Genomic DNA, 19724 nt, shown 5'->3' on the forward strand with positions numbered 1-19724 from the left:
CATTGCACGAGTACTCTTGGGCTTGCAGAACTAGTTTCACAGCAATCTTTTTGATCTGAGTGATAAACATAAGTTATAAAACTCAGATCTCAAAGTTATAGCTGCGGAATGAGAATTCCATCAGAGTAAATTTGTATACAAATAACCCAATCTAACCTGTTTTTGTTCAGAAGCGAATTCTATATTTTTCCATTGAAGTTACTTCCACACTTAGGATTATAGCATTGATGTTTTTCTCTGTCAGGTGCTTGAAAAATCTAGATTTTTTGGAAGAGGACTTGCATTTTCAGCACTGTCTTACTTGGGATATGAAGCATACATATTAATCTCTCAGTCTGCTTTGGTTCATGCTAATGTCCAAGGTAAGCTGTAACAACAAATCTAAAAACCATTGAAGGCACACAGTTGTGGATATAATTCTGTAGCTAACTTCCTGTGTCTGTGTTTAGTTTCCTAGTGTTATAAGTGAAATATAATGAAGAAAAAAATCAATTTCTTAAGAGAAGTTGGAATTAGGATATCATAATGTATTACTATTTTTACAGTTGCACCTCCCTTTTTGGCTCTTTGGGAGCTGTTAAACTGAACCCTGAAGCACTGGCTTAATTATGGAATTTATGGATTTAAAGGAAGTCAATACTAGGGGTTTAATTTAGCAAGATACTTATAATGATATGCAAGCTCAACCCAAAGGTCTAACTTGTTTAGCAGAATATCTCCATTGCTATAGACCTTACTTATGTATACAGCGGAGGGCATGTGCTGTAATGGTAGCAATAGTGTAACCTACAATGCTTTACCTACAGTGTATTTTATATTTTGTCTTTGCATAGTTTTGTAAATACACACATGCAATTTATTTTGTTAAACCCCTTCAGTATTCAAAGGTCCATCATGTTCTACCTTGACTTTTCATACAGTGACCTGATTCGCACATAACGCTAACCCATGATTTATTTAACCCATGTTTTTTTAATTCTGGGTTGTTGTGATATATGAACACATCCGTGCTAACAGCCATGGTTTGTTAACCATGAACAACCCAGAAAGAGAATCCATGGTTTGTTGTTGGGTTGTAAACTCTGGGTTGTTTAAACCATAAGTTGTTATGCGCAAAGCCAGAACTATGGGTTGTTTTGCCGGGCTACAGCGGTGGCAAGGAAAAGCGGTAAAAAGAAACCAGCCACTCAGAAGCAGCATAGCTATGCCATGCAGAGTTACTAAGTACCCCAGGGAAAGTTAATTTTGGCTGTCATGGTGCCACTTATATTGGAACAAATCTACATGTCTGACTTGTAATATAGTTGGTAATTGGTTGTAATGTGTATTGCAAATGTTCAGCAGTTTTGTGAGGTGCCACCTCAGCTACTCTAATAGAAGGCATTGTCTATAGTTAATGTATAATTTGGCTTCGGGAGTTGGGGTGTGGTTTTGAGCACAATTATTCAAGTATACATTCCTTTGAAGTGAATGGTACTTCCTTCAAAGAAACTATGTTAGTGTCCGTTTAAGTCACTGAGGGCACAATCCTATGCACGTTTAGACAGAAAAAACAACTCCCATACTGACTGGGGCATGCTTGGAGTTGTAGGACTTTTTTCTGGCTAAATATGCGTAGGACTGTACCCTAATACACCATAGTTTGTGTGTTTCATAGATCATAGAATAATATTTGATTTATATCCTGCCTTTCTATCAAATAATGGCACTCAAGGCAGCTTACAGAAATGGGCCATCAGTTTTGAAAATTTGTCCTCAAACCTATATTTGAACAGATAACATAAGGAAAAGCTGGGGGGGGGGGGGCACAGTGTAACTTGAAAGAGAAACTCCCTTCCCTGGCTGTTTATTTGTCTTCAGTGCTGCTCTCCCAAGGGCCATCCGGCTTTTTCTAGGCCTTTAGGCTTTAAGGGAGTTTTGTATGTGGGGAACAGGATAGTTAAAGCTAATATACTGAAACGTAGCTTGTCCTTTATGCCCAATTGAATAAAGGCAATATTAATTTGTAAGATTGTCCCTGTCAGAAACTGGAAATAAAACTGATAAAAAGTTTGCATAATGCGGTTAGTGTGGCATGTAGCAGTAGTGACTGGGTAAGGCAGCCTTCCCCAACCTGGTGCAGTCCACATGTGCTGGACTACAACTCTGATCATTCCCAGCCAGCATGAGATTGCAGTTGAATACATCTGGAGGGAACCAGGTTGAAGAAGGCTGATTTAAGGAACAGAAAAGAGAATCGTAACTAAAGATGCAATCCTGCGCATGGCTGACTGAGGTATATTGGGAGTTGTAGGCCTTTTTTCTGGCTAAACACACTCAGGATTGCACCTTAATTTTATGTGCTTTGTGAACCATCAGCTGGATTATTCTTCCCTTAGAGCTATTAATACACAGTTGATGGAATAACATATTCACACTTGTTTTTGTTTTAATCAACCTTAAGCAGATGAACTCCTAGATCAAGCAGACTATCTGTATGGGAGTGGGGAAACTGAAAAGCTTTGTCAGTTGCTGAATCAACACAAAAACAGGTACGTTATTGTAGCATGCTGTCTCTGGGCTCTGGTCATGAGAACGGCCACAGCATAGAAACAGGAACCTGCCATTTCTTACCAGGGGGCTCTGCTGCTCTGCCAACTCCCTAAAAGGTAGCCTTGTTAGGTCTTTAAGCCATTGGATACAGCAAGATGAAAACAAAGGGGGTTTCCTAGTTCCACTGGTAAAGTGGACAGGCAAGGGCTATCTAATAGAAAACAATAAGTATTTGGGAGTAGGTTTTAGTAGTAGTAGTAGTAGTAGTAGTAGTAACAACAATATACACTGAAAGTGTTCAAAATGCTTCAAAAATTCTCAGTTGTCCTTGCAACAAACCTGTATGATGGTCAGTGTTCCATCCCTATTTCAGATGGTGTTTATGGGGTGGGCTGGCTTATGAAACAGTAACTTGCTTAAGAAAAAACCTGCTAGATCAGAACTTCTTCCTACAGTGGCCCAGCCTTCCACTTGTAGGAAGCCACAAGCAGGACTTAAATGAAGTATCCCCACCCCCACAACTTTTGTTCAGAAGCATACCACTTCTGAACCTGGAAGCTTGATTTAGTTATCATAGCTAATAGCCAGTGATAGACCTGTCCTTTTTTTTTAATGTGGCTAATCCCTACATGTGAATCACATAGAAACTGCTTGAGATTTTAAAATGAAAAGATGAAAAAACAGGCCTGATCTCAAGAGTCCTCTAAAAACTCTGTGTGTTAATTCCAGGAATTTTGTAAAATTACAATTCCTTGGAATATGGCATGGGATTACATTACCTGCTGATCCATGATCAAGCTACATACAACAATCCCATATCATAATATCCCTAGACAAAGACAAAGCTCTCACACTCTGCTCTCAGAGAAGGCAATTCAAAACAATCCTGTGGCCTCTGAGACCACAGTATCGCACCCTAAAGAAGTTAAGTAAGGTCTTTTAGAGTGCAGCTGAACAATAATATTAAGAATAAAAGGCTGTTATACTGTAACCTGTTCTTTTCAGGAAGAAGTCTGCTAATGAGATCAGGACATTGATTTTTATAGTCTCTGAATGCTCACTGAGGTGTGTCACAAATCACTTGTGTAAAGTTCATTCTTCTCCTTTTGGCCTTCAGTCCTAATGTCAGAAAACAAAGAGAAAAATCAAAGTGTGAGGCAAAAGAAGGACATTGGAGGGACTGTAGTTCAGTAGTAGAGCACCTGCTTTGCAGACACAAGGTCCCAGGTATCTCCAGGTAGGGTTGGAAAAAACTGCCTTAAACCCCAGACAGCTGCTGCCTGTTAGGGTCAACAATACTAAGCTAGATTCAGTATAAGGCATCTTCTGTTTTCCTAACCTGTTAGCCCGTGGCACTCCTGATCTCCAAACCATAGTTATGTCTCTACACTGATTATTGTCTATGGCCTGGTCATGATTAATGTATCTTGTTATATTTGTAGTGAGAATGCACAGGTGCTGTGGCGCCTGGCACGAGCATCTCGTGACCTGGCTCAGCTTAGTCATACTTCTGCAGAGAAAAAGAGGCAGTTGACCTATGAAGCCCTTGATTATGCAAAGAAGGCACTTGAAAAAGATCCATCATGTTTTAGTGTGCACAAGGTGAATAATTAAATTGAATTTTTTTTCCATTGCCTGTCTCTGGGCATGTGGGAATAGAAAGGAAAATGGCTATAATTCTCCTGTAGCCCTTTTAAACTGTGAATAGCGGTGTTAATGTTGTTTTAATGTTTTAATAAGGTCTAATTGCTTTCATGTATTATCATTGTTTTTGTATTGTTGTACTCCACCTTGGTGACATTTGTGGAAAGATGGTATATAAATATAAATAAATAAGGGCCCAATCCTATGGCCACTTATTTAGACGGCCATAGGATTGGTCGGTTTCCAGGAACTGTCTCCCTGCCCCCGCCACCTCATAGGTGGCGCGGATTGTGTTTGGGCTCGGAAGAGCATGGAGCGGGGCAAAAGCGGGTGTTTCCAGAGGCGGGGAGTGCAGAACGGCTGGTATGACACTTCCTATGTGTTGTTCGGCCTCCCCACCCCATGCTCTGACATCCCATGTCTAGACAGCCGAAATCGGCTATCTAGCCACGAATGCAGGGCAGCTGGAGCACAGAGGGGAGGATCCCCTCTGTGCTCCTCCCACTGTACAGGCAGCTGCCTATCCTGATAGGATTGCTCCTTCTGTTAGTAATATAGAAAAATGTGTGTAAATTATTCTGCATGGAAACTAGTCGAGTTAATCTAGGCATGATCTCTAGAAAGTTGAGGGAAATTTTATCCTCTGGAAAGTACTGTCACTGGTGATCTAAACCAAAGCAAAAGAATTGAACTAAAAACATGTAGGGCACAATCCTATGCATGTTTATACAGAAGAAAGGCCTACAACTCCCAGCATTCTGCTGGCTGGGGGATGCTGGGAGTTGTAGGCCTTTCCTCTGTCTAAACATGCATGGCATTGCGCCCTTAATGTTTTATTTTAAACATGGGTAGAAACTTTATATTTGACATATTGAATGACAGTAATTTCATATTTATTGTTTAAAATCCTTTCAGTATTCCTAAATAATCTATCTAACTCTCCTTTTTATTTAGTGGTATGCAATCTGCATCAGTGATGTTGGAGATTATGAAGGAATAAAGAAAAAAATTGCCAATGCTTTTGTTATTAAGGAACACTTCCAGGTAATTAAGCATGAGTTCCAAAGCTTGTGTCCCATTTATTCTATGCTTGGTATTTTGATATATTTTGTAGCACGAAATGCCAACTGTTTTGAGAAATAATGTTTTCAGACCACAGGTTTAAACGAAACCCTTAAACACAGTATGAAGGCTACATGGTACTATCCTCTAACAGTGCGTTCTTGTGCTCAGTCTTTACTGACTACAACATCTAGTTATGCAGCCTAGAATTCATCCTTGGCTCTTCCTCCTTTCTTTTGGCTTTGTATTCAAGTTGTTAACACCTACCTTTTCTTTTTTCATCAGTGCTAAAATGACTCCTTTAACTCACTATCTACAGTGTTAAGATGTTGGCTTATCTTCTATATTTTATTAAACGTCCTAGTTTCCTCAGCAATAAGGTGTTGTTTTTTTTACCTCATCCCCCTTGCCTAGAATGTTAGCCATTCCAACCGCATTCAGACATTCTTGGTTTCTTCACTGGTTCCCATTTCCTCTTCATAGTAGCATGAATTTGGTAGTTCTATCTTTTAAAGTTGCTCATAGCCTTCTTCCTAGGGCTGAACTGAATTTTTATCACCTTAACAATTCTGGGCAAAAGAAGTGGTTGCAAGAGTTTCACCCCTTTCCCCACTCCAACACTGCCCCTCCCAGTGCCCTTAAGCCTCACAGCCACTCCTTGCCCACTTTGTTGCTTCATTACAATTTTTTGTATCAACTTGTTAAATATCAACTTGAACGTCCCTCTAGTGATCCCAGCCAATCAGGAATCCTGTCGCGTATACAATGACACTGCATCACCACATGGTGAGTTGGATTTAGCTTCATGGTGACATCACTGAGGGCTAACACATCTGCATAGCCCTCACTGTGAGAGTCTGGAATATATTCCTGTTGCTGAGACAGCCAGATTGATGCTTCCTGTCTTACTGCATTGTGGCAATTTCACTGTCTGCCCTTGCCATAGAGGGAGCACCAGCCTGGCTGCCTTGGCAGTGGGGATGCATTCCTTCCCCAAACCAGGGGCAGACACAGTTCCCCCCAACCCTTTTCACAGTGCCCTCGAAAAGATTGCTGGTGTGGGGGCTGCTTTTGGCTTGCTGCAAAAATTGCACCTCTCCTTTCAGTTTGGTGCAGCTTCTTTCTGATCTGCTGATGCTGGGACTGCACCCTTCCTTCTGACCATCATCACATGCTGCTTTTGTCAGCTGAAGTCAGTTTTGCCCATTTTGTAAAAATAAATGTAAGGAACAGATATACAAACAATTGAAAACTTTTTAGGTGTGGTGAGGATGGCTAAGACCTTTGCAACTTAAGTAAAGTATGTTTGTGTAAAGGAGAGAGAGAGTAGCAGGAATGCCATTTTGAGGCCACTTGATTACATTCCTCAGAGTAACCACAGCAAATGCACTTAATTTTTTTAAAAGCAGTATGTTTAATCCTGAATATATCCAGCAGCAGGCCTTTGAACCTTGATGTGAACCTTGTCCTCTCACCCACTGCCTTTCCAAATCTGAGCGGTGATAAAGAGCAATGTATGGTGGAAGAAGAATGTATCAGAAATGTAAACGCTTTTAATGATTTATTTGTTTAATCGTTGATCTCCCACAAAGGTGTAATGGGCTAAATACTATTGACTATGCAGGGCATTTCCTTTCCCTTAAGTGATACGAAACCTAACCAATATGAAATAGTGTTTTCTTCAGAGAGACACAAAGTTCCAAGAATATAATCTTAGCTTTGCCAAAGGTTGGGTGTGGGCGGAATTGAAGCGGATAGCATCAGTATTAAACTAGAACTGGTAGAGCAGCTTTTCACATGTTGCCTTTTCTTGGCAGAAAGCAATTGAACTGAATCCAAAGGATGCTACATCACTTCATCTTATGGGTATTTGGTAAGAAAGTCTCTCTAAACAGAATCATACTTGTGTCACCAACATTTTCTCTCTCTGGACGGAATACAAAATGGTTGCTCAGTGGCTTCAAGACTTGCAACATCTTCCCAGCTCAATAAACTATCCTTTTGGTACTGGTCTGTAAAACAGCTTTATAAAATGCCCTTTCAGAAACAATATCTTGTAATGAACCAGGGTTATATTGGTCAGTTTGAAACGAGTAGTTTCCATTTTCCAAAGCTCAACACTCCAGTTTGAGGAGTCAGGAAGAATGGACTGATATTTCCTATATGGATTAGTTTGTCTCTTGCTCAGACTGCAAAACCTATCCCCTTCCCTTGCTTCCTTTTTCTATATGCTGCCTAATCCCTGTTAAGTGTCTTATATAAAGGGATTTCCTAAGTTCTGGTCATCCAGTTGAGAGATGTGTCAAGTAAAGATTCTCTTTTTTGGTCTAATGGTTAAATTAGATTTTAACCTAATGGTTAAAATTTTAGTTTCAAATTGCCCTTCAGTAGCACAAGGAATTGAAGCCTCATTAGCACCTATTTCCTTGATTAGTTATCACATTCGAGGAGAGGCCATTTTGCCCAATCCTGACTTGACAGCTTCTTCAAAAAGGGGGTAGGACTGGCAGCTCCTGTCTTATTTTCCTCATGCTTGTTGAAAAGCCACAGCTTTGCTGGAGTTGCTCAAGCGGCAGGGTGTGTGTGTGTGGCTTGGCTGCATACATTTTGAGATGGCCTGAACAAGGACTTCTACAAACTGACTAACTAATGCACAGATGTACTTCATCATGGACAAAGGGCTAAACTATACACATCATGACAGATCTGTACTTGTATCTTTTGGCATTTTTTCTTATACTTTAAAGCAGCCACGCAGAAAGGGGTGGCGGTTAAGGAGGTGTTTAACCGCCTCTTCCAACTGCACTGTTACCCTGCTCAAAATAACCCTCTAGAACTGTGTAACTGTTATCAGCCCAATGGGGTGGAACACCTTACTTCTCCCTTATATTTTTGGATCTGGGGAAAGAATTTTCACCTAAGTCAGGTTGGCTAGTGACCATGGATGTTGATGTTTATTTTAATTTTTATTACATTTGTATCCCACCTTTCTCCCATCATGGAACTTAAAGTGGCTATGTGGGATTCCCAGGTGGTCTCCTCTCCAAGGATTGACCAGAGCCAGCCCTGCTTCGCTTCAGTGAGGTGGCTGCCTCGTGTGCCTGCAGACCACACCCTGGTTTACTTCCTTGGTAGTGTATGACTTAGCTAGCGCTAACTCGTTTGAGTTTGCAGTTGCCTGCAATTTGTTCCTTGTGTCTTCTGGCACTTCATGCTGTAGGTTGAATTAATCTGTTGGAAGCACTGCCTGTTGGGCTAGACATTTTGGCCTCTTCCACTCATTTGCTTTCAGATAGACAACATGGCTTTTGGAGGTCAGGGTAGTTCCACCAAAATATGCAAACAGAATGTAAAAGCATAAAGTACAAACTTCTCTTTTTGCATTTCTAACAGGTGTTACACATTTGCTGAAATGCCATGGTATCAGAGCAAAATAGCTGCAGTTTTATTCTCAACTCCACCAAGTTCCACCTATGAAGAGGTATTGTGTCCCAATAGTCTATGCATAGATTTTTCTTTATTAGTGTATTGTAATTAAAATATTGGAAGGATATGGAAGGTTAATCACCTTAAACGTAAGGTCGTAGTGCAATAAAATGGAACATGATCAGACAGAACTTGAGATTCTAAAAAAATAAATGTAGCTATATTGGAACTTAACAAAGCATCACATCAAAAACATGAGAGTTGTTTAACAAAATACAATGCCAGAGTTTAAATTATATGTCCAAATAAACATGTCCTCCTAAAAGTGCATATTGAGGAAGAAACATCTCACAGACAACATCATTTCTTAGTAAGCACAGCAATTACCCTACACAGTTGGTTGATTTCTGTACTAGAGGGATTTGGATTACTTCAGCAGTACTGTACTAATCTTACTGTTAATATTTTGCAGGCTTTACGTTACTTTCAGAAAGCTGAAGATGGTAAGTTTTATGTAGCATTGTAGGAAATGAGGTACACTTGTGCATGGACAGTTAAAATATGGAACCAAAATACTGTTAATAGCCTGTGAGGGACAAATGAGAGGCTTTGATATCCATAGCTAATCTCAGAAATATTGAGACATTCAACTATACAGATGTCTTCATTTTATCTTCTCTAGAAGTTGAAACAGGGATCCAGGTAGCCGCATTCTCTCAGGATTTTAACTGCCGCCACAGCAGGAATCCTAGATGATCCTAAATAAAAGAAGTTAGAATGTGTTTCCCAGGTCCTCTCCAAATTGTGTAATAAACTAGATAAAACAGTATTTCACAGTACTAAACATGCAAAGTTTTTTTACACTAATTACGTGTAGAAATTACTACAAGACCCTTTTCAAAAAGCTTGCTAAAATATTATAGCCTGTGATGAATTCGGTATTAAAACATCACTTCAAAGCAATATATATTTCTGTATGTAGATGTATCGGGTGACATCACCCTGCTTCCTGTACACAAGTGAGAAGTACTTCATCTTGGGTATTGGTGAAATGCAAAAATTCCTTCTGACGGCAGTCCATTGTGACTTATGGGGTGCTACTCTGGAGGGCTTCCCAGTATTGGGAGAAAACCTTGGGGCCCATGGAGATTTAAAAGCTCTTCTGTGTGAGCAAAGCAGATAGTAGTGCTGCTTTGGATCCTGACCATCTATTCATAGTCCTTCAGTTGCGGAGTACATGTTTAAAGTAAATCCTGGGTGTTAAGTCAGGGATTGGCAGAAAGTAGATTGGGATCTACTGGTAGATCTCTTAGTGATTTGCAGTAGATCAGCAAGGGTTTCTGACTTCCAATTGTCTATCAGTAGCAAGAACTGAAAAGGTCCCCCTGAAAATTAGTTGCTCAAAAAGAACAGTTAAGGAGGGAAAACCACGAGTGGATTTTTGTGTGAAAAGACGTTTGAGCTTGGTTCTGGTATCTATCACAAATTCTTGGGCTATGAGCTTAGATGTACCCCTTTCCTTAATTTTTAATTTAATTTACAGATGTCCACTGATCCACTACTTTGCAACTGGCTCTGATTGACAGATCTCAGGGTTCTAGTAAAAAGCAAAGTAGATCCTGCAAGCCTGAAGTTTTGTGTTAACCCCTGTGTTAAGCAGTTATGGGGTATAATAATTCAGAGTTATGTGTGTCTTCCTGTAAAATACATGCATGTATACACAAACCAGCATTACCAAGTTAGAAATGATTACTGGTGTAAAAGGGGCAAAGCTAAACCTTGTTGGTCATGTAAACATTGTACAATACTGAATCAGGAGTAGCTGGAAATATATATGTCAGATCATGCAATGTTTTTTCTAAAGCTAAAAGCAGATACATTTTGACTATAGTATAGTAAAGTAAAACCTCTTCCTTCTGTGCAGTTGAGCCAAATTTCTATAGTAAAAACTTGCTCTTCTTGGGAAAGACATACATGAAGTTAAACAACAGAAAGATGGCCCTTCTGTGGTTAACAAAGGCCAAAGAAAGACTATCACACACAGAGGAGGATAAGCAGGTAAGCAATCCAGTTGTCACTGTATGCTAACAGATGCCAAACATTCCATATTTTTAATGTTTTTGCAAAATGTCTAGAACATGTTCTGAACCCCATTCTCTCCCCCTCCCCCCATTATCCCCAAAGTACAGCATTTTAAAAAAAAAAAACTTAAGCTATATGAATGTTAGGCCAGTTATAGTGTATTGCTAATGTTCTTGCTAAGAAGCAGGAAGGGGGAGAATAGATAAACTGAAATTGCTGTTGATTTTTTTTTGTCAGGGTTGGAGTTTGAATTGACTGAATAGTTATAAATAATCTTAGCTTATATTCTAGTTTGGATTCTATCACTTTTGTACGTGGTCGTTCCTCTCTTGAGCTGAGATAGCAAAAACGGAAGAAAACCCTATATATGCTAACAGCAGCCCTAAGGCTAAGAGGTTACTAAGGTCACTTGGTGAATTTCACAGCTGAGCAGAGATTTGAGCCCAGGTCTCCATGGTCCAGTCCAATCCACTATGCCACACTTGGTTCCTTTACAACTTAAGGCAGGATATTTTGTACATATAAAAGATTACATATAAAAGTTTATTTGGGCAAATTTAATCCTATGCTCGCGGTAGGTAGTGATCATAAGCAAGTGGGCAGAACCATTGTGCATGAGCATGATTGCATTTGTTTAAACATACCAAACCAAAGTGGGCTGCTCCCTGGAAAGAAAAGTTCCAAAGGGAGCAAGATGAAAGGCTAACTCAAGACCACTATGTCATTGGAGTTCTCCCAGTGAATCACTGTTGTGGCCCAGTGCATTATTTCCCAGTTCCTCAAAAGTCTGCAAATCTTCATTTGTAGTGTTTAAGTGAAATATACTAATCATGTATTCAGCAATCCTTTGTGCAACTTTATAAAAGTGAGCACCAAGACTTGCAAAATTCTAGGAGACGCACAATTCTAAGAGACACAAAATTTTGGTGTGTATGTGTCTTGGTGGGGAAACACTTACAGGTTTTTTTTACTTCTTTTGTTTCAGGTACAAAAAGAAGCTTTGGAGTTGCTAAATTCTATGTGACAAGATTGCTGAAAGTATACGCATTGCTGTAATTTACTGATCACCTTTGACTCTAACAGACCTGACATTGTTAGAATTCCTATATTTTTGGACAAGAAATTCCAGAATTTTGACAAGATGATCCAGAATCTGTACACATTTTTGTGTGTATATCTCTTTTGGTTCTCTGTTCCTACCTTGCTTGTCTCTCACTGTTCAGTATTTGGGGAAAGAAGAGCCTTATTATCATTTTAGATTCTTAGTCTTCCATATCAGAGCTGGGAAACTCACTTTCTTCTTTTGAAGGATTCCTAAGAGGCGGAAGGTATGTTTTCTTCCCCAAGTCTAGGATATTGTTTACCCTTAGGGAGTAATGATACCCTTAAGTACTAGGGTGCTTCATTTTTCTTGGATTACCTTGATTACCCACTAATTGACTTCTGGCAAGGTTAGCTATAGTTTTCTAAGTATCACTGAAGATACTACCTTAATTGACTGGTTACATAGAGGTGCAATCTGTGTTCCTAGAGAACTATAGCTTTATCTTGAAAAGGATGCCTTATCTCTTCCAGATGGCTCCAGGAATGTAATACAGCAGCAAAAACATGTAAGAGGCATTTGCCCATTATACGCAGTGGCAGTGTTCAAGCGTCAGTTTAAGCCATGGTGTCTTATTAAGCTTATTTTTACATTACAGTAAAAATAATGTAATTATTTTTTACATTACTCACAGTAGCTTATTTTTTAAATAACCCATAATCCCCTGCACACCAGTGGGCTAATAAGCTACTGTGAGTAGTTTATTAAGCCACTGAACGGCACCTGCATCATCCCCTGCCTCCTGTCCTGCTGTAGTCCTCCTGTCCAAGCAGTGCTGCTGTTTCACCCATTGACAAAACCCTGCATGTTAAGTCTGAAAGCAGCGAAAATCCCAGGTACACCAAAAAGGCAGGGATGCCTATAACATGTTGGGGATTTGCAGGATCAGGACCAAACCTCATAGCCAGCCTTCTGTACTGAGGAGGTACCCTGTCCACCATCAAAACCCTGAGCCATAATGTTGACAACAGAAAAAAATCCCAGGTGCACAAAATAAACATTGCTACCTTGGTTGATTTAAGTAGTTCCAAATGGGGAAATTGATCCCCTGCCATCCCCCGGTTGACACTTCATTCTTGGCCCCTTGAACGTGCTCCCAATGGCAAAATTGATAGTTTGTTGACACTGCAGCCTTGGCCGCTTGAATGTACTCCCAATGGGAAAACTGTGTATTTCCTCCAATTAACCATGGTAGCATTGCCTTGCCCACTATGGTGCTATAGTACTTTTGTGCAAAAGCAAATTTGAGCATCTTTCTCCCTACTTGCTTTGTCACTTTGCCTTGCTCTTATGGTGCTTTTGCACAAAGGTGCAATTGAGCATTTTTCCCCATTTACGCTGCTGGTTTTTTACTTTAAGTTGCTTCAATTGCAAAAACTTCAATCCTGAGGGCTAAGGCAGCAAAGAACAGAGCAGCAGTGGTTTTGATTGTTCTTGCCGCACAGCTCTGTAGCTGGCCAAAATAACCCATGGTGACCACCCGATGACCCAATAACACTCAGTGGGTTAAATAACCCACTCTACAGACTGTGGCTTATCAGATTGGATTATTTTGGCCAAATAAGCAAGCCATCATGGGTTAAAAACCTCCTGCCAGATGACTTAATAGCCCACAATGGGTTAAATAAGCCATGATGGTTTATTTAAGCCATTGTGGGTTATTGTGATGGCTGAACCCAGTCAGTCTAGGCCACCTAATTGCCCCTTCTCTTTGCTTTTTTGTGGGGTGTCAGTTACTCTTTCTTGCACGTTGAAGTCACCTTAGGAAAGTTAAGCCAGCCTTTTGTGCACCTAGTCCTGGTGTACCAGATTTTTTTTTCTTAGCACCTGCCAATATAAATAATTCATTGATAAGCTGAAACACTCAAGGCATGTGCTAGTTGCAAATAAGGCCAACTGAAACTGCAGCTTATCTGTCACCTAAGCAGAGCACTTTAACATTGGAAGTTGAAAGGAAAATAGGATACAGGAATACTCAGCTAGAGCTGGTGTGGCCTAGTGCTCGGAGAAGAAGCTGGCAAGTGTCTAGTCCAAGTTTCAGCTTTACTGTAAAATCACAGAGAGATACCCCACCTGATGTTTTAATTTGGATGTAATAGAGGCTTATCTTTCTGCTCATTTGTGAGGATTAGTGATTTACTGTATGTGAATGGTTTTCAGATAATATTGGTTTGGGGAATATTCTGCTGCAGGGCACTACAGCTGCTGTGTTGCAAGCAGACAAGTGAGTTTTTAAAAGATCCTAGTCTTCCTTTTAGTATTTGGCAAGCTGTGAGTGCTGTTGCTTATGTAGCCAAATTGACGCTGCCCATGCACAACAGAAAGATATCGGCAGGCTTGGAGGAACCCTGAGGTTTGCAGAATTTCACATAATATTTAGAAGACGCAAATCTAAATGGAAGACAAATTCTCAAAATAACCCGATGAGGACTGAGTTTGCTCACTGTCCATAGAATGTTAACTTACTATTGGGTGAAGGGGAATGGAGTGGCCAGAATACTGAACAGGGAATAAACACTGTAGCATTTTGTTGGTAGATTCTCCTTTTCTAAAATGAATACTGTTCAGTCGGGTTCCTCAAGTAGGTGTGTGTGGAAAAGGTTTGGGAAGAGAACAAATAAGCAGATTATTAAGACTCAAAGGTTATAGCCTAAAACTGTGTCCAGTTGCTGCAGGGAATTTGTTTCCTCCCATCCCTGTCAGAATGCTGCTCCAGTTGCCTTTGGACTGCAGGGCTAAAGGGAAGTACAATCAGCCTAAGGACTAAGAGCTGCTGGACTGTGTCTGTCTTATTTATTGTAAGCCCCCTTGAGGATCATTCGACTGAAAGGTGGCATATTAATCTTCTAAATAAAAAGTAAAAACCCTAAGCAATGCAGTAAGATTTTAGATAGCAGGGCTTTTCCTGGTTTTATCATTTTTCTCTGTGTGTGTAGGACCGTCCATTTCTGTAACAGTGATTTGCTTCCAGATTATAAAACAGCCAGGATTGGATTCAGACATAGTCACATTTCAATCCCCTAGAAATCAATGGGACTAAAGCTAGAAAAATTAGTGTAATACTCTCCACTGATCACTTCTCTATGAGGCCAGACCCTTTTTATTGTTGTAGGGAAACACTGATGCTAACACATAAGCATGTAAAAATGTGGGTGCTATACATGCACCTGGGAAGTTTGGCTCAATCACCAGTATTTCCCACAGACATCCTAGTGAATAGAGCAGAGTCTGAAGTAAGCATGCATTTGAGAAGAAAGGAAAGTATATAGTTGGACCTTACCTGGTGTATTGTGTCCCACTCTGGGCACTTCACTTCAAGGATACACATTGGAACTGGTTCAGAGGAAGGCATCAAAGATGGTCAGCACACTGGAAAACAAGTTCTATAAGGAAAGGGTGAAGGAACTGGATATGTTTAGCCTGAAGAGAAGACTGAGGGGTGATGTGATAGCACTGTTCAAATAACTGAAGGGCTGCTGCATAGAAGAGGGCAAAGAATAAATCTAATGGCTTACACTATGAAAGGGTAAACTTCAGTTGCACATTAGGAGAAACTTCTCAACTGTAAGAGTTCAACAATGGAAACAATTAGCTAGGGGAGTGGTAGGCTCTCCCTTGCGTGGTCATGAAGCAGAGGCTGGACAGCCATTAGTTGGGGATGCTCTAGCACTGAGCAAATACAGGGCTGAAATGTGTTGGGCTGCTCTATAGAATAAAACTTTTTTTTTTTAACATCCTAGGACTTTGTCTCTCCATTTCACCATAGGGTGGGGAACGTCATCTCAAAGGTTCTATACAACCTTATACAAAGTAGCAGGGCAAGTTAGAATTTATTCAAGTTCAGTTGATTTCAACAGGAATTAGACATGACCATATTTTTCTGGATCAGGACAAAAGTATAATGATTTGCTCCTACAGAATGCAGGGAGCAGCTAGACGGATGTAGGCGGAACCTTTTCAGAACAGCTAAAATACAAAAAAAAAAGTCAGCTATTGGGGGTGTAAAGGCACTTTATTGCCACATACGCACCAAGTAATAGCTGACTGAAGGAATTTTAACTTTTTTTGAAAGTATACATTGGAAGACCAAAGCTATTGGAGTAGAGAACTGAGTGTGTAGCGTATTTGTATACAGGGTTCCCTGTCCTGCTACAGCAGCTTACCTCCCACATGTGTAGAACACCCCTAGCTAGATGAGGGTATAATATACCACTTACCTTACAGTGCTGCAATGATTACAACTGGATAAATGAATGTGAAGCACCTTGAACAATTTAAAATGATACACAAATGTTGATTAACTCTCCTGTGGTACAAAGCAGGGATTTTAAGTTGTGGCCCAAATTCTTAAGAATAGATAGATTCAGTTCAAGTTTCCCTGCCTTTAGGATCTAGCACTAAGATTTTTTCTTCTAGGTAAGTCCTTTTAACAATACATCGGCATAGGGTTCTCAGTTTAAAAAACAAATCCTGATTCTGCATGTGGAGTATGTACTGACTACATACTGCCTTATCAAGGGTACGCTAATTAGGACTAGAAAGCCATCAGGTCTTTGATCAAACTGAAAATACTTCTTGACATAAGGTAAAGCTTTGTCTGCCTGAGGCTAATTACCTGACAGTGATAGCAGCTGAAAGAATACTCTGTTCAATGGCCTGTTGCACACTGGCTTCTGCCACCAGCCAGGCAACCACGAGCTGCTAGGAAATTGCACCACTTGCCTTCCCAGAAAAACCACCTGGCCCCATGAGTCAGCTAGAGAAAGAACTGCAGAAGTTTGTGTTTTTTTTCCCTGCCAAAAAAATAACAGTTGACTTCAACTGCCAGGTGCTTTAAGACATAAAAATCAAAAGGATGCATATTCTGGCCCCATTGATCGGTCAGAGGACTATGGCCTTCTGGGTTGTCTAGGAGGTTATGTGTTTCCAAGGTTATAACGAGGAGAAACACACGATCATTTGCATTTACTCACCCTGTTTTGCATCATGAAGCAGTGGTGTTGAAGACCTTTTAAGGGGACAGTAAGGCTAACCTTGGAACATAGTACTTGCCTCTGCCTCCACTGAAAAAAGAGTGGAAGTTTGCTGCCCCTTCCTCCCAAATACTTTTTCTGAAGGGAGAAGAATTCAGAAGTAAAAATAATTAACAGAGTACATTTTGTGATGCACTGTCTGTCTTTTATTGTTAATTACCAGTTTACAAGATTAGCTGTTGCAATAGTTCTCCCATTCATTCATTAGTGCAAATTAATAAAGTGTTTTTGTTGTACTGAACTTAAGTCTTCCATTTTTAATTAGAATTTAGGCAAACCACATTTTTTCTTCAGACACTTTTAGAAAAGTCTTCCATATAATCTAACATGAATAATCCTTATTTAATATATTTTAGGAAAACCAAGACACTGATGTGTCTTACAGGAGGGCAATATAAGAGATTAAAACCATCTTGATATGTGTAGGGTAACTAACAAGATAGACTAGAAGCCTGTTAATCAATTCAGTGCTTTTATCAAAGCATTCACAGGTTAATATCCATGAATAATAAAGTGTAACAATATGTAGAAAAATAAGATTTTGGCAGAATTCAACTGCTAAATTGAGAAAATGAGAGCAAATATAGCAGTCATACTACGTTTACAGTTTTTTGCAGTTTGATACGTTACAGAAATGTTAATTCTAGGAAATTGTTTCATGTGTGTACAAAACTGTATAAGTTAAATTTAATGGAATTTACATTGAATATTGAAAGCATGATACAAATGGTAATTTAAAATGTTACTCTAATAAGGAAGCACAATTTGCTAACAGTAGCATTTACTAAGTTTTATCAATGTTGTAGACGTTCTTACACATATTTGCAGTACAGCAAATGCCCCCAATACTGCTAAAACAATTTAAATGTTTTATATATATATATTGTGCACTTATGACAATAAGTCTATAAAAACAATTTAGAGATGCTTAATTAGGAACATCTGGATTTTTCTTCCTGAACTTAAAAAGGATGAGGATACTGAAGACTAATAGAAAATGAGTTCAGTTGTGCAAAGCTTATGTAACTATTTCCATTTGGATACTCTAGATCTATAACAAAGAAAGGAGTAGAGCAATTCCAATTACCTTTATATCCTCCTAAATTTCAAATTAGTTTGTCCTATGAAACTGAAATATATAACCAATATACTTTTGAAAAGCCTGTAAGATACCAGACCGGGACAGAATATGTAAGAATCTTTTATTTATTTTTCCTTGAATATTACCTACGATTCTCTTGGAAATAACCCAAGGTAGTATGTAAACAATTTTCAATGCTGCTCAGTGAGTTAGAAGAGTCTGTTCAGCTTCTACAGTAAGTCAGAACAGTGGCACCAATGTCTTAACATTAATCATATTCATTTTATTGTACATTACGCTTGTGCAAGTGATAAAGGCTTTAGTCATGACCTGGCTACATAGATGTAGCAAAGAGGGTTATCAGCTATTACATTTTTAAAAAAATTAAGCTGACAGAATATCACGTTCTAATCATCTCAAAAAGCCAGCAGCATTTTTCTACATAGTGAGGATGCATTTGGCCTAAGCCTTTAACACCTTTTATAACAGCCATGCAATAGAAATAACTTTGGAGATGTTGCATAAATGAGAATACAGAGCAGTCTGCACATTTTCTGAACAAAGCCAAGAAAGTAAATCCTTACTTTTCTGAATGGCTGTGATGCTTTATAAGTTTAAAGCTCTATAAAACTAGAGCTTATTATTGTGTATTTATATACACTTTTTTTAAAATAAAGTCTTTTTCTGCTTCAATTTTATTCTGGTCAGTCAGGGGGAAATAAATAGAGAAGGAAAAACTGTTTTGCATATCTTTGTGGAAGAACATAGAACTTTTTTTTAACAGTTCCAGAAAAATGACTGTACAGAAGAAACAGCTTATATACAACTAACTGTGCAATTTAGTTGCTCCGACCTGTCTGTTAAAAAAAACAGCACATTCTGACTTGAATGTTACTCTTGTCCAAATCCTTCTGTCTCCTCAATTGCAAAAAGCAGCTTCTCTTTTAGCTGTTCATAGCTTTTATAAGGCGGTAAATCCAAACGATTAAAACTAGAGAAAGAAAAGAAAAATCAGACTTCGTCTACTTCCAATTTCATATGTCTTTCATAGGACCACATGAGTACCAAGTAGAATGCTTATGAAATGTAACTCATAAATATTCATGTTAAACCAAAAATGTGTTGATGGATCCAGAACTTTCTTGCTATAGCAACTTAGAACAAGCAAGCGTAGCTCTGTCAAGTTTTGTTAAGAAATTTACAAAATCTGGAGACATCTTATTAGCTGTCCAAAGGCCTTCATTTATCATGCTTACATGGTGGCATAATTAGAACAAGTCAGAAAGGAACAATATCCTCTGTCCCAGTTAATATGCCAAATGTTAAAGTCCATCTCCTAACCCTGGAAGACAGAACTACTGTAATATGTGCCTACTCCATCATCTCTAGGTGTGACAACCCTTGATGCTCCAGATTAAGATATCCCCATCACAGATGCAGGAAAAAATGAGAAGATGGGCTAAATACTCAAGCATCCTACAGGTGGTAGGCTAACCCACTACCAGTTTCACCACTGCAGCCAGGTGGACCTTAAGCATGTGACCACAAACAGACAGTTACAACATAGGCTATTTAGCTTGGTTTTCCATTGAAAGTATATTACTCTTCTCCAACCAGATTCCTTCCAGATATTTTGGATAACTCCTAGAATTCTTGATCACAGGCTATGCTGGCTGGGGCTGATAGGAGATAAAGTCCAAAACATCTGGAGGACGCCAGGTTCGGGAAGGCTGCTGTAGATATAGCATGGTTGCATCACTAC

At 39.4% G+C, this 19724-nt stretch overlaps 2 protein-coding genes across 15 annotated transcripts in view; one reads left to right on the forward strand and one right to left on the reverse strand.

Moving 5' to 3' along the window:
- The window catches only part of RMDN1 (regulator of microtubule dynamics 1), a 47612-nt gene that overhangs the window by 6325 nt on the left and 21563 nt on the right, over positions 1-19724 (forward strand). For 2 of the 8 annotated variants that reach the window (XM_084849194.1, XM_084849199.1), the window contains 9 exons: positions 245-362; positions 2444-2531; positions 3975-4134; positions 5131-5220; positions 7056-7111; positions 8632-8719; positions 9137-9167; positions 10589-10722; positions 11732-17176. In XM_084849194.1, the coding sequence (XP_084705320.1) occupies positions 245-362; positions 2444-2531; positions 3975-4134; positions 5131-5220; positions 7056-7111; positions 8632-8719; positions 9137-9167; positions 10589-10722; positions 11732-11770 (804 nt within the window). In that variant the 3' untranslated portion in view covers positions 11771-17176. Of the gene's footprint in view, positions 1-244; positions 363-2443; positions 2532-3974; positions 4135-5130; positions 5221-7055; positions 7112-8631; positions 8720-9136; positions 9168-10588; positions 10723-11731; positions 17177-19724 lie in introns of those variants that run through there. The other 6 variants (XM_084849195.1, XM_084849200.1, XR_014790074.1 and 3 more) reach the window with 3 other exon arrangements.
- WWP1 (WW domain containing E3 ubiquitin protein ligase 1) overlaps positions 13677-19724 on the reverse strand; it is a 100466-nt gene continuing 94418 nt past the window's right edge. For all 7 annotated transcript variants that reach the window (XM_084849190.1, XM_084849186.1, XM_084849184.1 and 4 more), the window contains one exon: positions 13677-18953. In XM_084849190.1, the coding sequence (XP_084705316.1) occupies positions 18854-18953 (100 nt within the window). In that variant the 3' untranslated portion in view covers positions 13677-18853. The remainder of the gene's footprint in view (positions 18954-19724) is intronic.

The sequence above is a fragment of the Heloderma suspectum genome, chromosome 4, assembly GCF_057233095.1.
Source record: "Heloderma suspectum isolate Gila_16-S chromosome 4, 16-S_ref, whole genome shotgun sequence".
Taxonomy (NCBI): Eukaryota; Metazoa; Chordata; class Lepidosauria; order Squamata; family Helodermatidae; genus Heloderma; species Heloderma suspectum.